At 43.0% G+C, this 25,682-nt stretch overlaps 1 protein-coding gene across 4 annotated transcripts; it reads left to right on the forward strand.

Moving 5' to 3' along the window:
• The first annotated feature begins 362 nt into the window (after positions 1–362).
• Positions 363–24,301, forward strand: RHOH (ras homolog family member H). 4 transcript variants are annotated; one of them, XM_077301740.1, is made up of 3 exons: positions 363–706; positions 12,920–12,996; positions 22,540–24,301. In XM_077301740.1, the coding sequence occupies exon 3, from the start codon at positions 22,701–22,703 to the stop codon at positions 23,274–23,276; it is 576 nt and encodes a 191-aa protein (XP_077157855.1). In that variant the 5' UTR covers positions 363–706; positions 12,920–12,996; positions 22,540–22,700; the 3' UTR covers positions 23,277–24,301. The 4 variants fall into 4 exon arrangements, with proteins under 4 accessions (XP_077157855.1, XP_077157856.1, XP_077157853.1 ...); XM_077301741.1 differs by lacking the exon at positions 363–706 and adding an exon at positions 5,311–5,381; XM_077301738.1 differs by lacking the exon at positions 363–706 and adding an exon at positions 5,318–5,513.
• Positions 24,302–25,682: the final 1,381 nt, after the last annotated feature.

Raw genomic sequence — 25,682 nt, forward strand, 5'->3', positions numbered from 1 at the left:
TAATGAACTTTGGACCCTGTTGTGTCTATCTATCCACCCCTCCATCCCTCCATCCCTCCGTATAATGGCACAAGGCTGCTGATTGTGTTTGGCTGCTTTTTAAGGGTGCTGGCAATCCGACATCTGAAAAGGCTTCCCTCCCTTAAGCTTTTGAGAGGGCTGTTCTCGAAAAAGAGCTTTGGTTAGTCAGTTCTGCAGCAGAGTTGTATCTGCTCTCCCACAGAGACAAGGGATGGCTGGGGGTGGGGTGGGGGGTGGCAGTGAGAAAAGAACCAGTTTCAAGTAACACCTTCCCTCCCCCCCCCCCACACACACATTCTTTCTACAGGCTCCATATGCTCAGGTTGTCTCAGTCATAATGACACGCATACATCCCCCGAACCCACAGCAAAACCCACAGAGGCTGAGCTGAGCAACTCACAGGAAACTGAAAGAAGCAGAACGCGCTTGCTTATCTCGCTCTCCGCCTGCTGCCGCTTCTCTGCTCTGCCCATCAAGGCATCCCAGGCGGCTATACTCTCCAGTGGGGCTTATTTTGAAAACATTGCTTGGTTTGCTCTGCTCTTTAGGGAATTCAACCATCTTTTCTCCAGCACAGAACTACAGCTGGGAAGAGGATGTGCCGGTTCGCTTTCTGGATCTCCTTCCTGAAAAAATAGTCGCTCCGAACATGTTACTAGTGGTGTTGGTTCTTATTCTTTATTCGGTAAGTAGGGCCTTCTTCTTCTTTTTTTTGCTTTGCTTAAAAAAAGAAACAGTGGACCCCAGAGCATTTCTAAATCTCAGATGGGAAAGTGAAATCCTTGCTTAAACAAAGGCAATGGGGCTTGAAACTGCTAAACTTTGGGCTGTGTGTGCAAAGACTTCAAAAAGTGGCCTAATACGTTCCTTTTATGCGTGCCAAAAACGGCAGGAGAGAGAGAGAGAGAGAGAGGCAGTTCAGACTCGGACTGATTTCAGATCTGAATCCGGGGATCCCTGCACTATCCACAGGGGTGGCCAAACTGTGGCTCTCCAGATGTCTATGGACTACAATTACCATGAGCCCCTGCAAGGGGCTCATGGTAATTGTAGTCCATGGACATTTGGAGAGCCATAGTTTGGCCATCTCTGCACTACTGAAATAAAAGGATACAAAGTCACCTGACATCTCTGTCCACTTGGGATATGTTGCGAGCAAGAATCCACTGAGTACAATGCTTAAATAGAGGGTAGATTGCAGGACGGTCCTATTTCCCCTGCCCACCCAGTGGATCCTTGCTTGGATTCCTCTGTACTCTCCAGGCTGAATATGCATCATGTAAGAAGTGGTCTTGGTGGAATGGTTATAATGACATTAACATGCATGGGACTGTGCAGATTAGCAGGTTAAGAGACAAAATCCCCATGCAAATAAAGTTATAACCCAAACTTGCCATGAAAGACACAAAATATAAATATGAATGAGTGAATGCAATGAATGCAATGAATGAATGAATGAATGAATGAATGAATGAATGAATGAATGAATGAATGAATTTGGATGAGAGAAAAATGAAGGTGAAAGTAGGCTGCAGATTCAGGGAAGCAATATTTGCTACACATATTTTATGTTCCAGCATGAGATGAGAACAGTAAGATTGTGTTAGGGTTGCCAACCTCCAGGTGAATACTGGAGGTCGCCTGGAATTATTGCGAATGTCCATACTACACAGACCTGTTCCCATGGAGAAAATGGCTGGTTTCAGGTCCCTCTCCAAGCCCTATCATTCCCAGGCTCCACTCTCAAATCTCCAGGGATTTCCCAACCCAGAGCTTGGCAGCCCTAGGTTGTGTCCTTGGGTGCAAGAGAAATGTAGATTTTGAGCAGGGACTTGTGGGAAGTGATAGAGGTGGACGTGTCAAAGATATTCTGGAGTGGACTTCTAGAGCTAAAGAGTTGCAAGGCAGAAAGGATGGAATTGTTGAAGGGAACACTTTGGATCATTAGAGATTTTTATATTTATTGTATTTATATATTGCCCTCCCCTGAGGCTCAGGGTGGTTTAGATAAAACGTAGAAACAGTACATGGCAGAGCTGAAAGAGCAAAACTCTTGACCAGAATCAAAGGTAGGATAGTGCGGTGGCCTAAGATTCCATTTGCAAGTCCATACTCTGCCCTGACATTCCCCAGGGGAATGTAGGCCAGTCTCTCTCAGCATAACATGCCCCTCAGGATAAGGATAAAGGGTAAATGTAAGGATAAAATGGAGTGGGAAGGAATGGTGTACACTGCCGTGCTCTGAGCTCTCTGGAGGAGAAGCAGCATAAAACAAATAAAACTTACATAACTATTTTAAAATAAAATTAGAATGGTAGGCACGGATGGCCGTCTTTTGTAAGGCAGGGCCTTTCCCACCCTTTTGAACATTATTTGACTGTAGCGTTTCTTCAGCAGAAATTTGCCACAGAAGAATTGTGCCTGGGTATTCCCATTATTTGTTTATTTAACTGCTTCGATCCTACACTGAGGGCAACTTAACAATCGTCAGCATCAGATGCTCACGAAACTTCAATAAATACCCATCTGAAAAGTTCCATTGCTGTAGGATAAAAGCCATCCCGTGGTAAGGCCTCTAACAAGGTCCTGCAAACAAGGCCCCATTTGGAAAACTGTGGGCGAAGTTGCCCTCCAAGATCCCTCCAGCAGCCCATGGCCCATCTTCACTGCGGTGTGAAGAGGCACCCAAAGTCACTGCTCAGTTGAATAGTTGAAAATATTTAAAGGCACCATCCAGCCAGAAATTATTATCCTGTTGGTTTTAATGGCAGATATTTAAACATGCATTTACCGTATTTGCCAGCGTATAAGATGACGGTGTATAAGACGACCCCCCAACATTTCCGCTCAAAATATAGAGTTTGTTACATTACATTACAGTACTATGGGTCACTATGTCTATCCCAACTGAAGTGCACCCGGCATATAGGACGACCCCCCCACATGGAGGCATGTTTTTCAGGGGGGAAAAGAAGTCTTATACGCCAGCAAATACTGTAAGTCTCACTTTGAAAAGTGTTCCCAATCAGATTCCGCCCCCCCCCAATAACTTGTATTTAATTAGAAAACAAATACAAAACATGACCTTTGTGCACTTATAAAAAAAGAAAATGGAATGATGAAGGGGGAAATCTATCATGTATCCCATGTTCTTCAAGCAAGGCCGAAACCTTGTATGCTGAAATACTTAAGCTGTTCATCTCCTCTTAATGGCAAGACACCTGCCAAATGCCAGAAAATAGCACGGAAAGTATAAAACAAAATAATTTGGAATCAGAGAACCCAAGAGTTGGAAGGGGCCATCCAGGCCATCTAGTCCACCCCCCTGCTCAATGGAGCATCAGCCTAAAGCAGTGGTTCTCAACCTGGGGGGTCAGGACCCCTTTGGGAGTCGAATGACCCTTTCACGGGGGTTGCGGCAGCTTGGCGGGGGGGGGCACCACTGTCGCCGCTCCTCCTGTATGCGTCTGTCTGGAGCAGCAGAAAAAGGATCAGCATGGTGGGACAAGAGGCATAACTGAACTGAGAAACCCCGGAAAAAAACCAATTGATGTGCAATCATGAACAATGGATCTTTGTGCCATTGGTCAGTTTTGGTTTAATTTCTGTGAAAGAACACTTGCATAATTTTATGGTTGGAGGTCACCACAACATGAGGAACTGTATTAAAGGGTTGCAGCATTAGGAAGGTTGAGAACCGCTGGCCTAAAGCCACTGAAGGATCTGTCCAGCCACTGTTTGAAGACTGGCAAGAAAGAAAGAAAAGTCTTGAACTACAAACATTTAAGCACAGAGTTAGGTATTTTCAGTCCATTGATATTGATGTTCTTCAATATGCCTGACTCTATCTTGTAGTGATTCCTACAGAGTTTGCTTCATTTTGAGAAACCAAGTTTATGAATTTTGATTTTCTCCTCACAAATGAATTATTTCCTCTGAGAATCTCAGTGGCTGCCATCTTTTATGCTGAGCATATATATGTCTAAATTCTGGTCCAGTTCCCCTGTTTTCCACAGAAAAGCGTTAACGCTTGCTGCTTCGATTGAAATCAATGGAAATTAAATGAAGGGATTCCACCCTTACTTCACTGCTTTCCCAAATCATAGTACAGCCTGATCTTGAAGGCTAAGCAGGGTCAGAAGGCTCTGCAGAGGAAGGCAATGGCAAGCCACGCTTGCCATGAAAGCCCCTTGCTAGGGTCACCGTAAAGCTTCGGTTTACATGCGCACATTATACATGGCTGCTAGATTTACAACATGTGCCAGTTTAAGACCATGAAACAAAAAAGTCACGACAGGGAGTATAAAGGGGGGACAGGGTCCCCCCCTAGGAGATTTGCTTCCACACTGGTCTAGTGGCATGGTTAGGTGTCGCACTCCTCTCCAACCACCCTGGCTGTTAGTGGGGGCTGTTAGATAAAGTGTTATTATTTCTGCCTTATGATTTTTGTATTTTTCTCTAATTTTTATTTTTTTGAATTTTATTTATTTGGATTTTATACCACGCATTCTTCACAGCTCTGACCAGTTTTTATGGGGGTTTTAATGGGGGGGGGGTTAACTGGGGATTATATTACCGTTTGTATTTTTGTATGTAACCTACCACAAGCCAGCTTGTCTTGGAGTGGTGGGTAATAAATCCAATAATAATAATAAAAATGGCAAAATTTCATAGACAGATCTTCCTGTTGTAAGTGGCTATCGGCACCATTTTGGGTTTTTTCTCCTGTGCCATAATTCAGTCCCTATGCTTCATAAAACAAACACAAACCTGTCTGGGGAAGGACACTTTTTAAAGGACGGTTTACCTATTACTTTACTTTAAGATGAATCCACCAGACAGTTCTCCCTTCAATCCAGCTATAAACTTCAAACACAAAACCAGGTTCCAGACACGTGTCCTTAGCTGACAAATGTGGCTCCGTAGCCCTTTCTAGCAGATGAGGCTGTGCATGCATCTCTTTTTAAAAGCCTAGAATCCTTTTTTACTTTTAAAGCTAGAATTCCACCAATCAGTCGTTCGGGAAGGGGAGGAAGAGCTGGAATGAATTCCTCCATATGGCTTTTTACATGCCAAACAACTGATGGGCAAGATTCCAGCCTCTTTTACTGCAGCAACTATGTTCACACACCATTGGATCAGGACCACTGCATGGATACATCAAAATGTGTGTTTGTAGAAAATGTATGTTTTACATTCAGGAACATGCACTGGGCAGCAGGGATTGGTCACAGACGCCAGTTGTGTTGATCCATGCAGTAGATTTATGACCTCACAATACATCAGTTAAATAACTGAGAAGTTTGGCAGCTGTCCTACATGTGTGGGCTACAAAGTACAATTTTGAGGGTACTTCAAGTGTAGGTATTGATTGAGGCCAAAGATCATCTTCATCATCTGACTGATCCCTACTCTTGCCATCCCACCACTGGTTGATACTAAGATGCCAACTATTTGAACCCCAGGAACGATAGGGAAGATATTGACGGAGGGTATTTCGATTGCTTAAGATTTAGATTTCTGAATGCTTAACACTTACCAGATTATTTATTGTATGGGTTTTTAATTGTTATGTGTTGCTCTGAGGCCATTTGCAGAGGGGTGGCCTATAAGTCTAAAAATAAATAAAAGACATAAATAGGTTCCATAGGTTAAGAAATCACTGAAGCATCTTCAAAACTACTGACCTTTGGAGAAATGACCTGGATATTGAGGCTAGCTTGATCATATAATATCTTGGAAATTAATTGTGATTGGTTCTGGATAGCACTTAGATGGGAGACCTCCAAGGAGAGCCAGTTTGGTGTAGTGGTTAGGAGTGTGGACTTCTAATCTGGCATGCCAGGTTCGATTCTGCACTCCCCCACATGCAGCCATTTGGGTGACCTTGGGCTTGCCAGGGCACAGATAAAGCTGTTCTGACTGAGCAGTGTTATTAGGGCTCTCTCAGCCTTACCCACCCCACAGGGTGTCTGTTGTGGGGAGAGGAAAGGGAAAGGGATTGTAAACCACTTTGAGACTCCTGGTAGAGAAAAGTGGCATATAAGAACCAACTCTTCTTCTTCTTCTTCTTCTCCAACACCAAGAGTGTGACATGGAGGCAGGCAATTGCTTCTGAACAGTTTTTGCCTTGATAACCTTATGGCAGGGGTGGCCAAACGGTGGCTCTCCAGATGTCCATGGACTACAATTCCCATGAGCCCCTGTCAGCATCATGCCTTATGGTTTCACCATAACTTAGCTGAAACTTGACGGCACTTTCCTCCACCGCCACCACCTTCCAAATAGTATTGACTTTTGGGAAATCCATATCTGGTCACTCCACTTTACTTTGCACTGTGTGGCCACCATGTGAACTCTACATCCCCCTGTACAGCTCAAAGGAATGTGGAGTTGGTATTATAGGAGACTTCCTTCCTGACTATGGTGGTCCTGTGGATTCTCCTTCTCCCAGCAGGAGTACGAGAGTCCTGCAGTGTAGGCCTTTCTCCATTGCAGAGATCTATGAATACGACGCAAGAGGCAGCGTATTCTGCCAGTTGTGCATGGACCTCTTTGGAGTCTATCTGCATCATGGGGTTGGCCCTGAGATGCTGTTGGCCCTGGGGTTTTCATGGGGTTGGCCCTGAGATGCTGTATCTAGTTGCTGGAAGTTATCATCTCATGGTAAACTATGTTTTACTACTTCGCATACTGCTCACATTTAGGAGACACGTATTCTGTAGGTACCAATGGACCAGAAAGTGGCTTTGGATGCACATCTTCATCATATAGAAATGATTGATTTGTTTATATTCATTTACTTAATATTTGTATTTATTACCCTCTCCCTCATGGGGTCGCGATGGGTCGGACACGATTTCGCACATAACAACAACAACCCTCTCCCTCTCTGGGCAGGTTATGACAAAATTAAAAGCATATGTAGAATAAAACAGGGGTAGTCAACCTGTGGTCCTCCAGATGTGCATGGACTACAATTCCCATGAGACCCTGCCAGCATTTGCTGGCAGGGGCTCATGGGAATTGTAGTCCATGAACATCTGGAGGACCACAGGTTGACTATCCCTTTTTTATTCTACATATGCTTTTAATTTTGTCGTAACATGCCAGCGTTTGCTGGTAATTTTAATTTAGTCGTAATGTGCCAGCGTTTGCTGGTAATTTTGTCATAATGTGCCAGCGTTTGCTGGCAGGGGCTCATGGGAATTGTAGTCCATGAACATCTGGAGGACCACAGGTTGACTACCCCTGGCAATAAAATACAACACTAAATTTATATAATTAGCAAATTCCAATGCAACAACAACAGCGGCAGCAGCTTTATTGGCATACAAAACAGTATAAATGAATAATACAAGGACCAGACATATGTGCCAGATTAAATCTAGAATGCTCGTGTTCTTATTGGCCCTGGTTGAGGCCACCTTGATCTCCTTGGGGCTAGGAGCCCCTGAACATATTTTGGTCTGGTGATCATTGGGGGACATTCGGGGAGAGGCAGTCTCACAGGCATGATGGCCCCAGATCATTTAAGGCAGTGGTTCTCAACCTGGGGGTCGAACGACCCTGTCACATTGGTCACAGCAGGGCAAGCAGCTTGGCTGGAGGAGGCGCCATTCACACAACAGCCTTGCGGGGTAGATCGAGATAGAGCGTTTGTCTGTCTGGAGCAGCAGAAAAGAGCGAGATCTGCATGGTGGGACAAGAGGGAGAACTGAACTGAGAACCCCCCCCCCCCAATTTATATACGATCATGACCAATGGATCTTTTATGGTTGGGGGTCACAAAAACATGACGAACTGTATTAAAGGATCGCAGCATTAGGAAGGTTAAGAACCACTGATTTAGGGCTTTAAAGGTTATGACCAAAACCTTGAATATGATTTGGTCTTCAATCTGGAGACAGTGCGGGTCGAATAGGAGCCCTCCCAGTAAGGACCCATGCTGCTGCATTCTGGGCTAGTCTCTGGAGCAGTTCCCAAGGGTAGCCCTGCATAGAGCAAGTTGCAGTAATCCAATCTCGAGGTGACCGTTGCATGGATCACAGGGGCTAGGTCAGGTGTTGACAGATAGGATTCTGGTTGCCATGCCTGGCGAAGGTGATAAAAAATATGGTTTGCAACATTTGTGACCTGGGCCTTCATAGATAATGGAGGAACCTGGAATCACACCCAGATCCTTGACGGTTGCCTAAGTTGTTAAATGGACTCCCTCCAGAGTCAGGAGTTGTAGGAGCCCATCTGGGACATGCCAGCCTAGCCAGAGAACCTCCGTCTTGGCTGGATTCAACTTCACCTGACTCCGTTGGAGCCAGTCTGTCACAACCTCCAAGCATCTGGCCAGGGGTGTAGACAGATGGCTGTCCATCAGCAGATATAGCTGGGTGTCCTTGGCATATTGATGGCCCCCCAAGCTGAAACTCTGGATCAGTTGGGCAAGGGATTGCATGTGGTTATTAAACAACATTGGTGAGGGAATAGCTCCCTGTGGGACTCCATAGACTACGGTGTTCACTGGGAGGTTCTCTGTCCCCAACCCTGGAGAAAAGAGTGCAGTCATTTAAGATCTGAGGCTCACACGTGGCACATCTCCTGGGATCTTCTCTGTTGTTCACACGTCTTTGAATTGTAACTGATCAATTCACATATTGCAGTGGTATATCTTTCTGGCTTATTTTTCTGGCCTATTTCCTATTTTCAAAACACACGTAGTAGAGTTGCCACATTTTGATTGGCCCTGCTTCTGCATCTTTAAAACCATCTCCAAAAGCAGAAATTTATCTGATGAGCCTTATTGCACCACTGATCTTTCTAGAAAAAGCTTTTTATCAGTTACATTACTCAGTGTGGGGCAATTCTTAAACGCACAGGAGAAGTGCCAGAGAAAATGTTGGTAGTCTTACGCTGTTTTCAGATGAATGTGTTGCCTTCTCCTTGATTACAAACTGGAGTTCTTTTTTTTTGGGGGGGGGGAAGGAGTATTCACATGATGTCATCCTCTAATAATCCAATTTCCATTCACCCACCCCCCTCTGATCTTTCTCAAATCTGTTCTGCTACAATCTTTTCTTTAAAAAGAATTAATGCACACAAAATTAGGATAACCATATTTTGAAAAGCAAAAAAGAGGACATATTTCCCGACTGACTATTTCAAGCAAGTGCTTATTATGACACTGTGATAATTACTACTAACTAGGAAAATTCCTAACCTTCCAATCCAAAAAGAGGACATTTGCATCCGTTTCTTTAAAAAGGGCCCTAAAGAGGATAGGCATCAATAAAAGGAGAACATGTCCTTTAAAAAGAGAATATCTGGTAACCCTACTCTAAATGCACTTGCACACATCTGGATGGACAGGTGTGTGGTTTTAGAAAGTCCCCATCCGAAATGGAGATTTTCCTTCTGTCAGTTCCTTGCAGCTGCCATTTTACCTCCCGTGTCACTGGAGGGCTTTCTGAGTTTTTTAAATTTGTACTTTCTGTTCTGCCAGAACACGGTAACGTTATAACAATTTATTGCAGTGTTCTGCCAGGTCTTTCATTTTGTAAATATTTTAAATTTAAAATAAGACACTGTTGCTGTTTCATTACAGAGATATAAAGGGAGAGGTGTGGGCAGGTTTTGTCCAGATTGCCTGGAAAGGAACAGGATAGGGAAGGTGGAAGAAATGTGGAGCAGCATGGGGATTCATTGCTGAACTGAGGCCAATGCCAACACTTGATGACACTTTTAAATGGGCATCCCTGCCCATGCCTTACCCTTTCCACCAGAATTTGGGGGTGCAGGGAGCTACTTGACCCCAGGTTCATGGGTAGTTTCCATGATGGAACATTCTGTCTCATGTTTTAAAGTATTTTTTTAGGTAACTTGTAACTGGTTTTATATTATCTAGGAAAATCTGTATTGGATTTTTATAATGTTAGCCACCCTGAGACCATTGTCAGAGAGGGGCAGCCTAAAAGTCCTATAGATGCTTTGTTGACTGTGACAATGAAGGCACGAGATATTTGTCACAGTGTGGATGAAGTCTCGATCAGTAAAGAAGAGGGGGTGACTTCTTATAATCTAGAACAGAGTTTGAGTTTCAGTGGCACCTTTAAGACCAACAAAGTTCAATTCTGGTGGGTCTTAAAGTTTCCACAGGACTCAAACGTTGTCCTGTTACTTCAGACCAACACAGCTACCTACCTAAATCTATTCTCATTATCTACTGACTGCAAGCCAGAAATCCCCACTTTCATAAAGTGCCCCCAATTGAGCAAAGCGTAATAATATTTTTTTTTATAATGATTTTTTTTATTTTCATAAAGATAGAAATATAATAATCATTTGAGAATATACGACCCCACATTGACTCCACAGTGATATAAACTTTTGCCCAAAACTCTAAGAGCCATGAGTCTAAGAGCCGTCCACATTTCCACTACATTAAAAAAAAAAAAAAAAGGCCTGTTTAGATATACAAAAGAAAAGTTATTATTAGTCAACTTACTTGAGAGATCGTAGACCTCACATTAACTGCTTGATACAATCTAAGAGCTATCCTAGCAGATATTTCTAGGTTTGAGTTAGATGCTTAACATTAAACATTTCTTATAGCACAGTATGAGTTTTGGCCCTGTATCAATACCCTGATGAAGGGAGAGGAAAGTAGGGCTTTGCCTTAAAGATGTACAAAGAAAAAAAATTACAAAAGGATTTCATAATTTCTCCTTATCCTTAATACAGATACATCTACAAACCATTTATACTTGACCCATTCTAAGAGCCATCCTGACAGGTATAAGTTGAGAGCTTTGCATTTTCTACAGATCAATATGGGCTTTGGCCCTATAACAATACACCAATAAAAAAAAAATAATAAGGGGGGAAAGCCCCATTTTATATTTCCAACGCTAACGATTATATTACCTATATGCCTACTAAGAAAAAGAAACAAGAGAGAAAAAAGGCACTGCTTCCCCTTTTTCATAAAAATAGCAATGTAGAATACAGTATATGTTGTTAATACAGAGAATAATAAGATTTCCAGGTTTAGATTAAATGCTTAACATTAAACATAAAACAATATAAGCTTTCAGTCTTCTATAGCTTCTCCTTATCCTTGGTTCTGATACATCTACAAAACAATTTATGCTTGACCCATTCTAAGAACCATCCTAACAGATATATTTTCAGATTTAAGTTGAAAGCTTAACATTAAACATTTTCTACAAGTCAGTGTAGGCTTTAGTCCTAGGACAATACACTAATAGAAGAAAGAAAAAATAAGGGGGGAGAACCCCATTTTACATTTTCAGCACTAATGATTATATTACCTATATGCCTACAAAAGAAAAGAGACAAAAAAAAACAAGAGAGAAAGAGACACTGCTTCCCCTTTTTCATAAAAATGGAAATATAGAATACAGTATAACATTAAACATAAAACAATATGAGCTTTCGGTCTTCTTAAGGGGGTCTCATCTCGAGGCTTGCTACATCTTGTCGTTCCCGTAAAATTATATTCTGTCCCATTGGCCTTTGGCGTAGAAAGTGCAGTTGTACTCTTTCCCGCAGAGTATGCATCGATAAATCTTGAGGCCGTTGCACCTCCTGGACTCCAGTATCAATACAATTTTTTCCCCAGAGAGATCCTTTAAATCGGTTACTTTCACTGCAGATCCATATTTCTTTTGATTGATTTTTGTACACTGTTGCTTTGAGATGGCTGTATGTCTTTTTAAAAAGGGTGTCCTTATCTGGGCTGCAGAACTCCGGCATCCCATTTTCCGTCTCCAGAATTTCAGATTTCTCTTCTACTGTTGGTTTTCCACCTTGTTTAGAGCTGTCATCAGCCACTGTTATTGATCCATTATTCCTGTTAAAGACGTCTTCCTTGGCATCTTGGGTCTCCTTGAAGATATGAATTTCAGATTTCTCTTCTGCTGTTGGTTTTCCACCTTGTTTAAAGCTGTCATCAGTCACTGTTATTAATCCATCATTCCTATTGAAGACTTCTTCCTTGCCATCTTGGATCTCCTTGGAGATATTTTTGATCAATCCATCTAAGAATACTTTGTAATCTTGGGTTTGTATCTCTATTAGATGAGCCAATCTTTTTAACATAGACATGATTTTGACTTTAAAAAAAACCGGCCTCAAACAGTTTTACAAGTGGCCAGTAGAGGTCCTCTGTTTTATCCTCTGATGTTCCGGCACAGGCATGTGACGTATTGAAGTGAGTTAAGGCAGAGATTCTCGTACTGGCACAGAGTTCTCGTCGAGATTTTCCCATTCACAGCTCTTATCTTCTTATCTTCGAAAACCAAAACAATTACAATAAGAGCTTTTGTCAATTAATTCGAGTTGATTTGAGTCCTTCTTCTGCTTAGTTAGGAGAATTAGCCTGCCTCTTAACGAGGTGGCTTCAGGCACAGCAGAGTAAGAGGAGGGGGGAAACAAAGGGCTTTGATGCAGGAAGAAAGACGAAGAAAAAAAAAAACGAGAGATACTTGCAGTAAATGATGTTTTGGAACTCAGCCTATGTCCTCCCCTCAGTTCAAAGCGTTCATTTGTGGTAAATCATCATGTAGGGTTGAAGCAGATACTTTTAAGATTGAAGAAAGAAAAGAAAGTCCGAGGTAGAAAATGGCAGTCGTCCTCTGGACCTGGAACACTGACAGCCTATAATCCAGGGAGATATACTCCCTAAAGGATTGGAGACGGCCCCAAGAACTTCCTGGGTAGAAAGGTGAGGTGGGGTTTGCGTACCCCTCCTCTTTTCTGCCAATTGCTTGCACAATTGACCCCTGTCAGGCTTCAGAGATAGCAGAGCAGATGCCCTGCCACCCTCTCAGGACGACATCTTTAGCCACACCCCCGCGTAATAATATTTTTAATTTTCTTCCAGCATGTAGGGGTTCTTATTTCACAAAAGCAGTCTTGAACACGGACGGGCACCCAAAAAGATTGTTCTGGAAGAGAAAGGTAAGAAGAACTTCAGTAAATGATATTTGTCCAAGAAAGGTGATTGATTTTAGCTTTCTTGTATTCAAGAGTGATTATTCATTACCATTTAGTGATCATTTGAAACTAGTTAATTTGTTAAGGCTGTATTTCTGTGCACAATTACCTGCCAGTAAATCTCATTGGGACAAATGCTTCAAATCAAACATGTTATGCAAGCTAAAGCAATACGGAGTGCAAATTGAAGTACAAAAGACATAAAACTAAAAAAAAACATTTATGCTTATGGGGGCTCATGATTTAGCTGCAACTATTTTGCATGTACCCATATATGCTAGCATGTTCATATATCTCAGCACAGAGAAACTTGAGCAGTTTATTGTTTGAGGTGGAAGGACTATCTGGATGAGGGACTACTCATTAAATTTGCAAATGACACCGAATTGGGAGGAGTAGCAAACACCCTACACCACAACAATGATGATGCTAGCCATTCAGTTGAGTCCAACTCTCGGTGATCCTATGACTCAACTGTCACCACCATTTTGGATCTTGCACCACTTCTTCCATACTGCAATTGCCACTCTGATCAAGACATAAAGTTCAACAAGATCATAACATGCTGGAAAACTGGGCAAGTCAGAATAAGATGCAATTCAATAAGAAACAGTGCAGAGTTCTGGCTGGTGCCCATTTTGATCTTTGTCAGCCTGGTTTCCTTTTACCACTGACCAATCCTTGCATAATTGCTTTCTCCATTAAGTTGATATGGCCAAAATAAGTGAGCCAGAGTTTTGAGAGGTGGCTCCCAGTGATAGATCAGGTTTCATGCTCTGTAGTATTTCCTTGTTTGCGACTTTTGGTGACCGTGGAATCCGCAGAAACCTTCTCCAGCACCAGAGTTCAAACAAATTGATTCTCCTCTTGTTTTTCCATTGTCCAGCTTTCACAGCCATAAGTGGCTATTGGAAAGATGATAGATCTAACTAATCTACCAACATGTAGATTAGTTAGATCTATCATCTTTCGAATAGTCAGGCTTATGTTCTTGCATTTCTATGTTTGGTACAAGCTTGTCATTGCTGAGCGACCCAAAGCAATTTGATATTTTATTTCCATACTGCAATCGACACTCTGTTCAAGATACAGAGTTCAACAAGATCATAACATGCTGGGAAAGTGGGCAAGCCAGAATAAGATGCAATTCAATAAGAATGCAGAGTTCGACATATGGGTCACAAAATGAGAAGCATGCCACTAGATGGGAGATACACTTCTGTGAATGAGATCTTGAGGTACTTGTGGATCGTAAGCTAAATATGAGCAGACAGTGTGATGTGGTATTAAAGAAGGCAAGTACAGTCTTGGGCTGTAGTCCCACTGTATACCACGTTGGTCAGAACATACCTGGAGTATTGTGTGCAGTTTTGGAGGTCTCACTTCAAAAAGGACATGGACAAAATTAAGAGGGTGCTGAGGAGAGAAATGAGGATGATCTTATAATGAAAGGTTGAAGGACTTGGGAATGTTCAGCCTGGAGAAGAGGAAGTGGAGAGAGGACGATTGCCGTCTTTAAGTATATGAAAGGTTGTCACTTAGAGGAGAGCAGGGGAAGATTCCTGTTGGCAGCAGAGAGTAGTAGGACCCCCAATAATGGCTTTAAACTACATGCAGAATGGTACTGGCTAGATATCGGGGGGGGGGGATTCACAATCACAGTAGTTCAGCAGTGGAATGGGCTGCCTAAGAGGTGGTGAGTCTTTAAGTAGTCTTTAAGCAACAGCTGGACAGATACTTATCATGGATGCTTTAGGTTGATCCTGCATTGAACAGGGGGATGGACTAGATGGTCTATGTGACCCCTTCCAGCTCTAGGATTCTAAGACCGGATTATGCCTGAACTTCTCAGATAATTGCTTGTGGTAGCAATAGAGTCATCAGTGATGTGGCATAGAATTCAAGAAGTTCCCCCCAAGGTTTGTCCGGTAGTTTTGCAAAAAGTGTGAAGAGAACTGGACGCAAATTTGCTGCCTTCTAGGCCACACATGTGAACTTTTATTGAGACTTATCTTCAGTTTCCATGGAGCAGAGTTCCTGCTAAACTGTATGCATGAGCGGCCACTCATTAACTCCACCAAGTGGGAATCTGGAGCCACACAGGATCTTACAGTGCCCTTTGTCCATGTAGGATCCCATGGAGGTATAGCTCACCTCTAGGCAACAGAGATCAGTTCCCCTGGAGAACATGGCTGCCTAGGAGGTGGACTCCATAGCATTATACTCCACTGAAGCCCCGCCCACCCCCAAATCCCACCCAATCCTGGCTCCACCCCCAAAGTCTCCAGGTATTTCCCAACTCAGAGCTCGCAACCTTTTAATTTTAAGGTTAGAGCAGTTATATTCTGCTCCGGATGTGAACTGCTCTGCTGCGGAAAGGAAAAGAATTAGGGGGAACATTCCTATGTGGGTAGAATAAAACTACAATAATCCTTCAGCATGCTTTCATTTTTGTTGGCATTTTCATAAATGGATGAATACAAAAATATAAATTCAACACCCAGATTGATTGCCCAAGGTGTAAAAATTCAGAAACAGTTCTTGTGGCAAACTACTGTAGCACTAGTTTACAAAGGCAAAGACTTGCTTCAGACGCATGATGTGGGCATTGAAGGTTTCATACATTTTTATAAACGTGTATACGTTTGTAATGACACCACAGAGAGACACATCCTCTGAGTATGATGAATTGTGTCTTTTGCAAGATTAGCACACCCATTAGAGTAACAAAAGAGTCACTAAGTTGAAATGAAGCAAACACATATATGATTTTAGCAACAACCTGAAAATTAGTTTTCTAGACATTTGATCCAATATGCTTTAACCCTTGAGAATCAGCTTGGTGTAATGGTTACGAGCATCGGCCTCTAATCTGGAGAGTGGGTTTTGATTCCCCACTCTTCTTCCACATGCAGCCAGCTAGGTGACCTTGGGCCAATCACAGTTCTCTCAGAGCTCTCTCAGCCTCACTCACCTCACAGGTGTCTGTTGTGGGAAGAGGAAGGGAAGGTGATTGTAAGCTGCTTTGAGACTCCTTTGGTAGTAAAAAGTGGGGTCCAAAAAAACCAGCTCTTCTTCTTCTTCATGGATGTGATCCAGCCCCCCGACAGGCTCAAAGTTAGCCAGGCTCATGGTGATCGTTGTTCGTAAGAAGTTCTGCGTGAGCCAGTGTGAACACCTTGATTCTTGTAAGGGCAGCAGCAGTTTCTTTATAACTATTACAAAATCAGTTCCTCAAACTAGCATGTCCTGTCACACAGTCTTCGAGAGCCACACGGCAGCCCTTATGCCCCCACACTTATAAATCCTCTATAAATCCTTTGCCTTTGTGTAAAACTTTTGTAAATCCAAATTTAATTGGAAGAGAGTTAAAATCTCATTATTAACTCCCCTGTCAACAAGACTTAAGTACGCTCACTTGGCCAGGTTGTACTTTATCCTTTGTGTGGGGAAACGCCACACTTTGAAATGTGAACTCATGGTTTATGGCAGGGGTAGTCAAACTGCGGCCCTCCAGATGTCCATGGACTACAATTCCCAGGAGCCCCCTGCCAGCGAATGCTGGCAGGGGCTCCTGGGAATTGTAGTCCATGGACATCTGGAGGGCCGCAGTTTGACTATCCCTGGTTTATGGGCTCTCTTTATTTCTAGAGTGTTGAGAGGCCACTGGATGAACTACTTTGAGGTATGCTGGTCAGTGCAGATGGTGAGAATCTGCTCCCCGGTTTGGTGTCGCCTGCCTGGCATTGCCAACCACAGTTTGTACATTTTCCATCATAGTGCCTGGGCTACAGAACAGGACCCTCGTGAAGTGAAGGGGCCACAGTCTTTATAGATATTTAGGTGGTACAACAAGGCCACTGGGGGAGGGAAAGGGTTTTTTAATGGCAAGGATTTTAGCAACAGGTTTGCAAAAACATTTTTTTTTTTTGGGGGGGGGGTGTTATTTGGGAATTGTAGTTTATATTTTAAATCTGGATTTGTAGGCTCCCTGGAGCCATTAGGAGATTTAAACACTTTAATAAAAAGGTTTTTAAAGCTGCAGTGTAGTAGCGTTATAAGAGCAACTCTCTGATCTTTTTCATCCGTATCCCTTCTTTTATCTTTGCTGTATAATCTCTCTTTTGCAGACATTTTCTCTAGACTGGCAGACTGATCATGGAGACAGTTAGCCACTAATCATTTTGCACTTTCTCCTGTCCCCCATTTTATTTCTTCTCTGACACTCTCGCCGTTATTATCTCCCATTTCTCTGGGAACCATCTTTGACACACATCCCTCATCTCAATTGTTTTAACTCCCTGCTCTCCGGCTGCTCTGTGTTTTGCATCTCTTATCCTCAGGGAGAAAAAGTGCATTTAAAATTGGTTGCTGGAATCACAACCCTCTGAAATACAGGCTGTGGCAAATATCCTAGTAAGCCAGTGGCCAATCCACTCCATTTCCCCTTCTGTCAGCTTCCCATCTGCCCCACTTAATTTCCAGGGGGAAATTTAAAAACAAGAATATGAACTGGGTTCAAAGGGACAGGATCTTGGTCTGTCTATAACCCACCCAATCCCTGACTGATCACTGAGGTAAAACTGACAAACACAGGATAGTTTCTGTATAAAGGAACAAGAACTACGTTTACTAAGAAAAACATACACACACATAAGGTAGATATTCACCATCAATAAGGAGATGTGCATTATTAGCGTTTACTTTTTACATGCCTGAGAGAAACACACTTCCAGACAGGTTGAAATCATTTCACCTCAGCACTTTGCTGCTGTCCTACCACAACACTTCAGTACACTTAGGTCCATTCCGCACAGCGTAATGTTGCCAAAGTGTTACCATTGTGTAACGCTATTTATTTTTCATTATTCATGACGTCATACACAATCTGCAACGCTCCCACAAAAATCGCTTCGTTGTAGCAAAAAAAAACGCAAGACTCTTGAGAACAACCTGCAACACTTCCGAAAAAGACATGTGCATTCTCAATACGGTGGTAGCAAGCATGCCCCTCCCTAATCTCTCGCACCCGAGCTTCTGGCATTGCGATCGCCATTTTTTCCCTCTTAAACCGGCCAAAGCAATGAATAAGCGATGCTTCTTTAGCTGAAACCCCTCCGCAAGCAATTGTAAAGTTTCCAAGCACAATACAGCCCTCTGTTCAACACTGCCAGTAATTTCAGCCAGAAATAGCACTGGGGGGGGGTTTACTTTCAGAGCGTGTAAACGAGTAAGTGCCAGCTCCTAAGCCAGTGAAAAAGGTCTTTCTGATACATCAAATGAATGAATATGCGTTGCTACTGGTGTTTTCATGTTTTTTAAACAGTTGTTAAAGTTGTTTAAAAACAGTTGTTAAAGGGAAACACGAACACAACAGTTAATTGGCTGCTCTCTTTGATGGACTGCCAGGGGAGGGAGGAAGTATGGAAAAATATCGCCTCTTTTGTTTGAATTTCAGCAAGATCGGAAAGTTGTGTGTTACAAGAGCAGCGCTAGTGGGAGAGCCTTTTTTTTCGATCGAACCGGTTGTGTGCGTTACCTAGACCTGCCGCTTTTGCTTCCAGTGTTTTTCAATAGCACTCAGACTTAGCGAAATTGCCCATTGTGCAGAATTTCCCTTAGTTTATCTGAGGGACCTCCTCTTTTAATATGTCCCATGAAGACTGTTACACTCAGCTGGTTCCAACAGGCTGGTGGTCCCTGGCCCACGAGTGGTATCTTTGGCTTTGACCACAGCCAGGGCCTTTTTGGTCCTGGCCCCTATCTGGTAGAATTAGTTCCTGAAGGAGACATGGGACCTGTTGGAGCACACCCTGTTCCACAGGGCCAGCAAAATGGAGCTCTTCCACCAGGCATTTGGTTGAGGCCAGGCCACCAGTAATATCTAAGAACCCCCACTCCCCCCTTGAAATACTCTCCCTTGTAACATCTGGGTCTGGCAATCAAAATGGGAGACCAATGTGGGGGAGGCCTGGAAGCAAGGTAGCTGATGTTGTTTTAGATATTTTAGTAGATTGATTTTCATCATAGAGTTAGAGAAGGCCATACAGGCCATCTAGTCCAACTTACATTTTTATATTAATCCATTCATTAAAAATAAAGATAAGGAAGGGTGAAAGTACAGTAAATATATTAGTCTCCAAAAGTTCACCTAAACTAATAGATATCATAAGGCCAACTTAATAATATAGTCCACATAGAAATGCCAGTGATCTTGAAACTCATCCAGTGGCCTTCCGTTCACCAAGCTTGTGAGTTTGGCCATTTTGCAAAGTTCTCCAACTTTATTGAGCCAGTCTTTCATCTCAGCTAAGTCTGGTTGCTTCCAACACTGGGCAATCAACATTCTTGCTAGTCCAATTTATGTGATTGTATATTGATGTACTCTGCTCTGGGATGGCTGGGCTGAAAGTGGAGGTCTTATAAATCTATTATAATCCCAAACTGGCCAGGGATTCTGGTGTGTGTGTGAGGGGGGGACAAATCTTAAGGGACGGCTGTTCAGACTTTAATGGCTGCTTTTAACAAATAGCCTAGAGCTGCAGCCTGGTACCAACTGATCCACGAGCCGGTACCGGTCCACGGACCGTGGGTTGGGGATCGCTGGATGACCCTGGAGGTCTCTTCCAACTCTATGATTCTAAAATATAAATAAATACATGTGCATGGCTTTTTTTTTGCACTTAAAAATGTTGCAGGAGGGAAGACAGGAGTCCCTCATCCTCCAGTGCCATGCTTCCCAGAAGGATCATGCCCACGCAATGTTTTGAAAGGTAAAAGTCGAGGCTGCAAAATGCAGCCCGCGAGTGCTCCTTGCGTGGGATGCTTTTGCATGGTCCTTCCAAACCATGTCTTCCTCGTGGCTGGTTCAATTCCAGGTAAAGCAATACTGAGACGGAGGTTTCTTCCAGCATATTTAAATCCGTCAATGAGCTGTAGCTGAAGCACGTTTGGTCATTTCAAACTGGGCCGCTTCTTTCTCCAGGCTTCTTCATGGTATGTTCTTTAGATCTGTTAACGACTGGCTGCTAAAAGAGATTGCAAAGGTTATTTGAAAGGAACCCTGCAAGAGCATTCCTCTGACTTGTGTCTGAGCCTCTGGGACACATTTCTGTACTCTGGCTCCATTCTTTGGCTCCTCTCTTGAGAGGGCTGTTGGAAATAAGAGAAGACTATCTGAGGAGACCGGAGGAGTGCTGTGGCTCAGTGGCAGAGCATCTGTTTATCACACAGAAGGTCCCAGGTTCAAACTCCGGCAGCCGCAGGTAAAAGGTGGTAGGTGATGTGAGAGACCTTCGCCTGAGGCCCTGGAGAGCCACTGGCAGTCTGGCTAGAGCATACGAACCTTGATAAACCAGTATGAAGCAACTTCCTGCGTTCACATGAGGAAAAAATAGTCAGGTTGGGGGTATCGGTGTACCTGGAATAGTCAGACTTCTTCAGAACATTCTGAAACTCAGAATACCCCATGAAGCAAGAAGCACTAGGGAAAATGCCTTATGTTGCAATGATTACCTCATAAATACTGCTGAGCAGAAGTCAGCCAAAAGACAGTGGTGTGCTCTAGTCTAGAAGCTCTTCCAGAAGAGTTTTTGAGCCGCCGAAAAACACACTTTTCTGGTGATGCTTAGTGGCCCTCATGGTAGAGTTCTTCTAGACAGCCACCTACATCATCCGAAGCTTCTTCACTTGGTCTGTCTGTGTAACGGAGCAGGACGGGGGCTGTGTGCTCTGGGCAACAGCATGTAAGTCAGATTCAATCTTTTTGCAATGGGATCCTGCTCAACAGGGACATGTTAGTGTCAAGCCAGCCGAAAAATTAGGAAATTGGTTCGATGCTATAACATTCGAGAGATACAGGTGCCTTATTAATGAAGGACAAAGGCAGGGGGATAGAAATAAGAGGTATAATAAACTGGGCGTGATGATCTTAAAATAATATTGTGTGTGTTCCAAGAGGTATGAAATCCCACAGTGTGAGCTGAATGACAGTCCACTGGGGGACTTTATGTAATATTTGCTTGACTTGTAGATTTTAAATTAGCAGGAGACTTGCGGCACCTTAAGCAAATGCATCCCACATTGCTTTCCTGCTTTCTTCATCTTCACTGCCTTTCAAGCCTAGTTCTGTGGCATGTTTTTTGGCTTTTCATGCAGTCACAGAGTCACCAGCACATGCATGGACTCTCAAAGCAATTTGATCACATATCTAGTCCATAAGGGGCCGTCATCTCCCTGTTTCACTGCCATTACATGTTCTACAACGTTCCTGCAGACTTCTGTCTCTGCTATTCTCCTCCTCATCTTCTCCTCTTCTCAGGAAGAAAGGAGAGAGAACAGCCACTCTCTGAGGGAAACGGCTCTCTTTCTTTCCCCCACACACAAACGCATATTTTCTCTTTCTCTGAGCAAAAAAGAGTACAGGAGGGAGGAGGAACCAGGAAAACAAACTCAGTCTGGGAGAGAAGGGAAGGAGGCCTCTTTGTTAGTATCAAGGATGGACAAGCCTCATCTCCCTATAGATCAGCTGACTGTGGACATGTGCAAATATAAAATTACATTATAAAATAAATAATTTTAAAACAATTTTTAAAATATTTAACCAATTAAAATATTTTACCATTTTTTTCCCTGAGCAGAAATATCTTCTCCCTACTTACTATAAGATATATTACAAGGTTTTTTTTTAACTGTACTTTTATATATTACTTATTATTGTTAAATGCTACAGTGAGTAGGTAAGGGGGCAAAAATATATAATAATACTAAATATGTATTATATATGAAATGAGTATTAAATGTGAAATGCAAAACATATTAGTTTTGGAATTTGAAATTTAGAACACTGAATATAAATGTACTCTAATAGAAGTAAGTATTGTTGTATTTTATGGGTAGTGTTTTGAAAATGATGATGAAGGAAGGGGGTGTTCGGGAGAAATGCTCTGTTTCATACATCCTGTGTTACATAATTATTTTTTATATTCATAATTATGATATGCAACCCCTTTTTCATTTCTGTTATCTGTTTTACAACTTTATTTTGTTTTCCTAAAAGAATCTACAAAAAAAAATGCCATTTTTTTGAGAGAAATATTATTTTACATACTACTCTCGTTTGCCATTTTAAGGGACTTGTTATGCCGGGGACGAGTAACTAAATTTTACTAGACCATACCTCTGAAATCTTGCTAATATTTTGACAGGACTTTCTTTGTTGTGCCACTTATATATGTGGACCTGTACCCTGCTACTCTACTCTGCAAAGTGGAGCCTTTCTCTACCCTTTCTCCACCTTTTCCTGGGGGGAGAGCCACTTACCCTGGAGGAAGTCACCTTAGGATAAAGAAATGCTTTAAGCTTTGCTGAGCTAAGCGGTAGGATATATGCCACAACCAGGTTAACTAAAGCATGTCCAGATTTGAAGTTCATTTGTTACCTGCAAGCGAAGAATTCTTTTAGGAATCTATGTAACACAACAATGCCTGTGTTCTCTTCTTACTGTAGGAAGCTGGTTTGACTCCGTGAAGCATCAAGTACTTTTGGATCCTTGTATGAAACTCCTGAAAGACCTGCTAGAAACTACTCCAGATTCCTACTGTATGGAGTTCAGCATTTTTGAACGGTGTCCCTAGATCCCCTTCTAGAAACAGCAAACTTCAAGGAGGATGCTGGATTCGGTGAAGTGCGTTCTGGTGGGAGATGCTGCCATTGGGAAAACAGCGCTGCTGCTGCGTTTTACTTCTGAGACTTTTCCAGACAGTTACAAGCCGACTGTGTATGAAAACACGGGAGTTGAAGTTTTCCTGGACGGAATCCAGATTAGTTTAGGCCTTTGGGACACAGCGGGCAGTGATAACTTCAGACAGATTCGTCCTCTTTCTTACCAGCAAGCTGACGTGGTTCTGATGTGCTTCTCAGTGGCCAATCACAACTCCTTCCTGAGCCTGAAAAACAAATGGGTTATGGAGATCAGGACTCACTTGCCTCGGATCCCAATTTTAGTGGTGGCTACTCAGACTGACCAGAGAGAAGCTGGACCTTATAGTGAATCCTGCATCAGTGCTGTGCGTGGGAAGCGACTGGCCAAAGACATCCGGGCTAAGGGCTACGTGGAGTGTTCCTCTCTCAACAACAGAGGAGTGCAGCAGGTGTTTGAGTGCGCTGTCCGTACTGCGGTGAATCAAGAAAGAAAACGATCCAGGAGGAAGCTTTTCTCTGTCAATGAATGCAAGATCTTTTAAAAAACAGGGACAAAATTGTTTCCTTCTCGCGTCAATCTCAATGCATGAAAAAACTGGATCGCCTCCAATTTTGCTTTCTTAGTTGGGGGAACTTTGATGTAATAGGCACATCCCTAAAGCTCTTTGACTCCCACCAGCTCTCATTTGGAGAACGGAGCGATATCAGAGACTTACAAACTGTATTGCATCCTTTTATAATTGTTGGGTATTTTACAGTATATTTATTTAATATTGGAAGTCTGGTTGCTTTCACTAAACATCAGAGCTTGTCTTGAATTCTTGGAGATATCATTTAAGAGAAATTCTTATTTTGGCTTTCATGTTAATGGCTTTCCCAGCAAAATGACATAAGATATTCTTATTTGTCGAGGTGCTGAGGGATATAGCAACTGAAATTTAGCTTCTCCTTCCTCTTCTGCTCGCAGAACATAGTTTCCAGAGTTCTTGGGGGGGGGGGGAGAGGAATATTTCTTAAAACCAGTGTGAGATTGTAACAGTGGTCACCAACCTTGCTGAACTTGTGAGCATTTCTAGATTTTTGAGAACAGGTATTAGGCTCTGCCACAAAATTACCACCAGGTATACTGGGACCAGTTATGAAATGGGGAGGGAGGGGGGAAGCTCCACAAAACATTACAAGGTTCCAAACCAAGCATCCTTCTATGGTGGCAGCAGATGATTCCACTTGAATGTTCCTGAAGGCGCATTGGTGCTGATGCCTTCAGGTTTTTCTGAACTACATCCTCATCCAATGTGTTGCAGGAAAACCTGAGGCTCTGAGAACTTACAAAGCTGCTCTCAGTGCACGTGAGCAGAAAACTCTGAGAGGTCCTGCAGGGCTTAATCACAAAACGGAGTTTTGTGTTCTCAGTTCTGATATCAGTGATTATACCGCAAGATTAGCCATATTTAGTGATGCTGAGAATCTCTGATAACGGGTGGCTGCAAAGTGGTAGAAGCCTAACAGGCAGGACCGAAATAGCCTCCCACTTTGAGATAGTCTGTCAAAAGTATGTTTAAAGGGGTAGTCAAACTGCGGCCCTCCAGGTGTCCTTGGACTACAATTCTCATGAGCCCCTGCCAGCGAATGCTGGCAGGGGCTCGTGGGAATTGTAGTCCAAGGACACCTGGAGGGCCGCAGTCTGACTACCCCTGAAGCTTGCCAGTGAAAGAGGTTGATGCTATTCATAATGCAGTTTCCTATGCCGACAGGAAACATTAGTCCCTGTTGCCACATCACTTACGGGCTATCGGTAATCATTTCAGCAGGTCTGCTTCCGTGTAGGTGGCATGCAAATTGAACCTTTCTCTGCACCAATTCCAAGATCATTTAAATTAGCACTAAAACAAATGTCTGTGCTACATTTTAAGACTTTCTGAAGGCTAGTTTCCTAAGAACCAATGGTTTCATAATAAAAGTTGTTTTGTGACACATAAGCTTTGTTTGGGTACTTAAGAAGGCACTGTCAAAAAGACAGCAACCTGCTAAAAAAGACTGGTTTATTACACTCCGAAGCTAACAGCAATTTCCATCAACAGGGGAAGCTTTCCACAGCAAGGGGATCAGCGTGGTCACTGGCAAGGGCAGGATTTCCCAATGTGGGGCCTGCCGAACTTTTCAGAAAGTGGGTGGAGCTTATTACTCTTTTCCCTCATTCAAATGAAAGAGCTTTCTATTGGTGGATGAGGTGGATGAGGAAGACCGGGAAGCAACTGGGCTTTCCTTGGGGCATGGGTCCATCCCCTCCCCCTTGAGGATTTCCTTCCATTCTCCCTGGAGGTATGAGGCATTCTATTTAGCTCCACCACCTGGAGCAGCTATTTGAGTTTTGGCCCTGCCTTCTATGGAAGCAATCTTCATCTCACCCCAACCCTTCTCAAAATTCACACAGCTACAAAAAGCTTCGGAACTCCTGAGCTACAGTTTGCAGATCAAGAAATTATTAGACAGACAAACAAGGGCTAATACAAAAAGTTGGCAACCTAAGAATTACACGTAAAATGCTAGAGCTGGGCTTCCAAGAGTTCTTTCAGTCTTACTAAAGTGCTTGCACTCAAACAGTAGGAGTTTTTTTATTGTCTCTCAACGCCAAAGAATAAGAGTTGGTTTTTATATCCCTCTTGTCACTGCTTGAAGGAGTCTCAAAGCAGTTTATAATCCCCTTCCCTTCCCTCTCCCCACCACAGACACCCTGGGAGGTGGGTGAGGCTGAGAGAGCCCTGATATCACTGCTCTGTGAGAGCAGCACTATCAGGGTTATGATGAGTCCAAGGTCACCCAGCTGGCTGCGTGTGGAGGAGCAGGGAATCAAACTCAGCTCGCCAGATTAGAAGCTGCCCCTTTTAACCATCCACCATATTAATTAGGTTTGTAACCATAATTAGTCAATAGTTACAAACCCAAGG

The sequence above is a fragment of the Paroedura picta genome, chromosome 10, assembly GCF_049243985.1.
Source record: "Paroedura picta isolate Pp20150507F chromosome 10, Ppicta_v3.0, whole genome shotgun sequence".
In the NCBI taxonomy this organism is placed as follows: Eukaryota; Metazoa; Chordata; class Lepidosauria; order Squamata; family Gekkonidae; genus Paroedura; species Paroedura picta.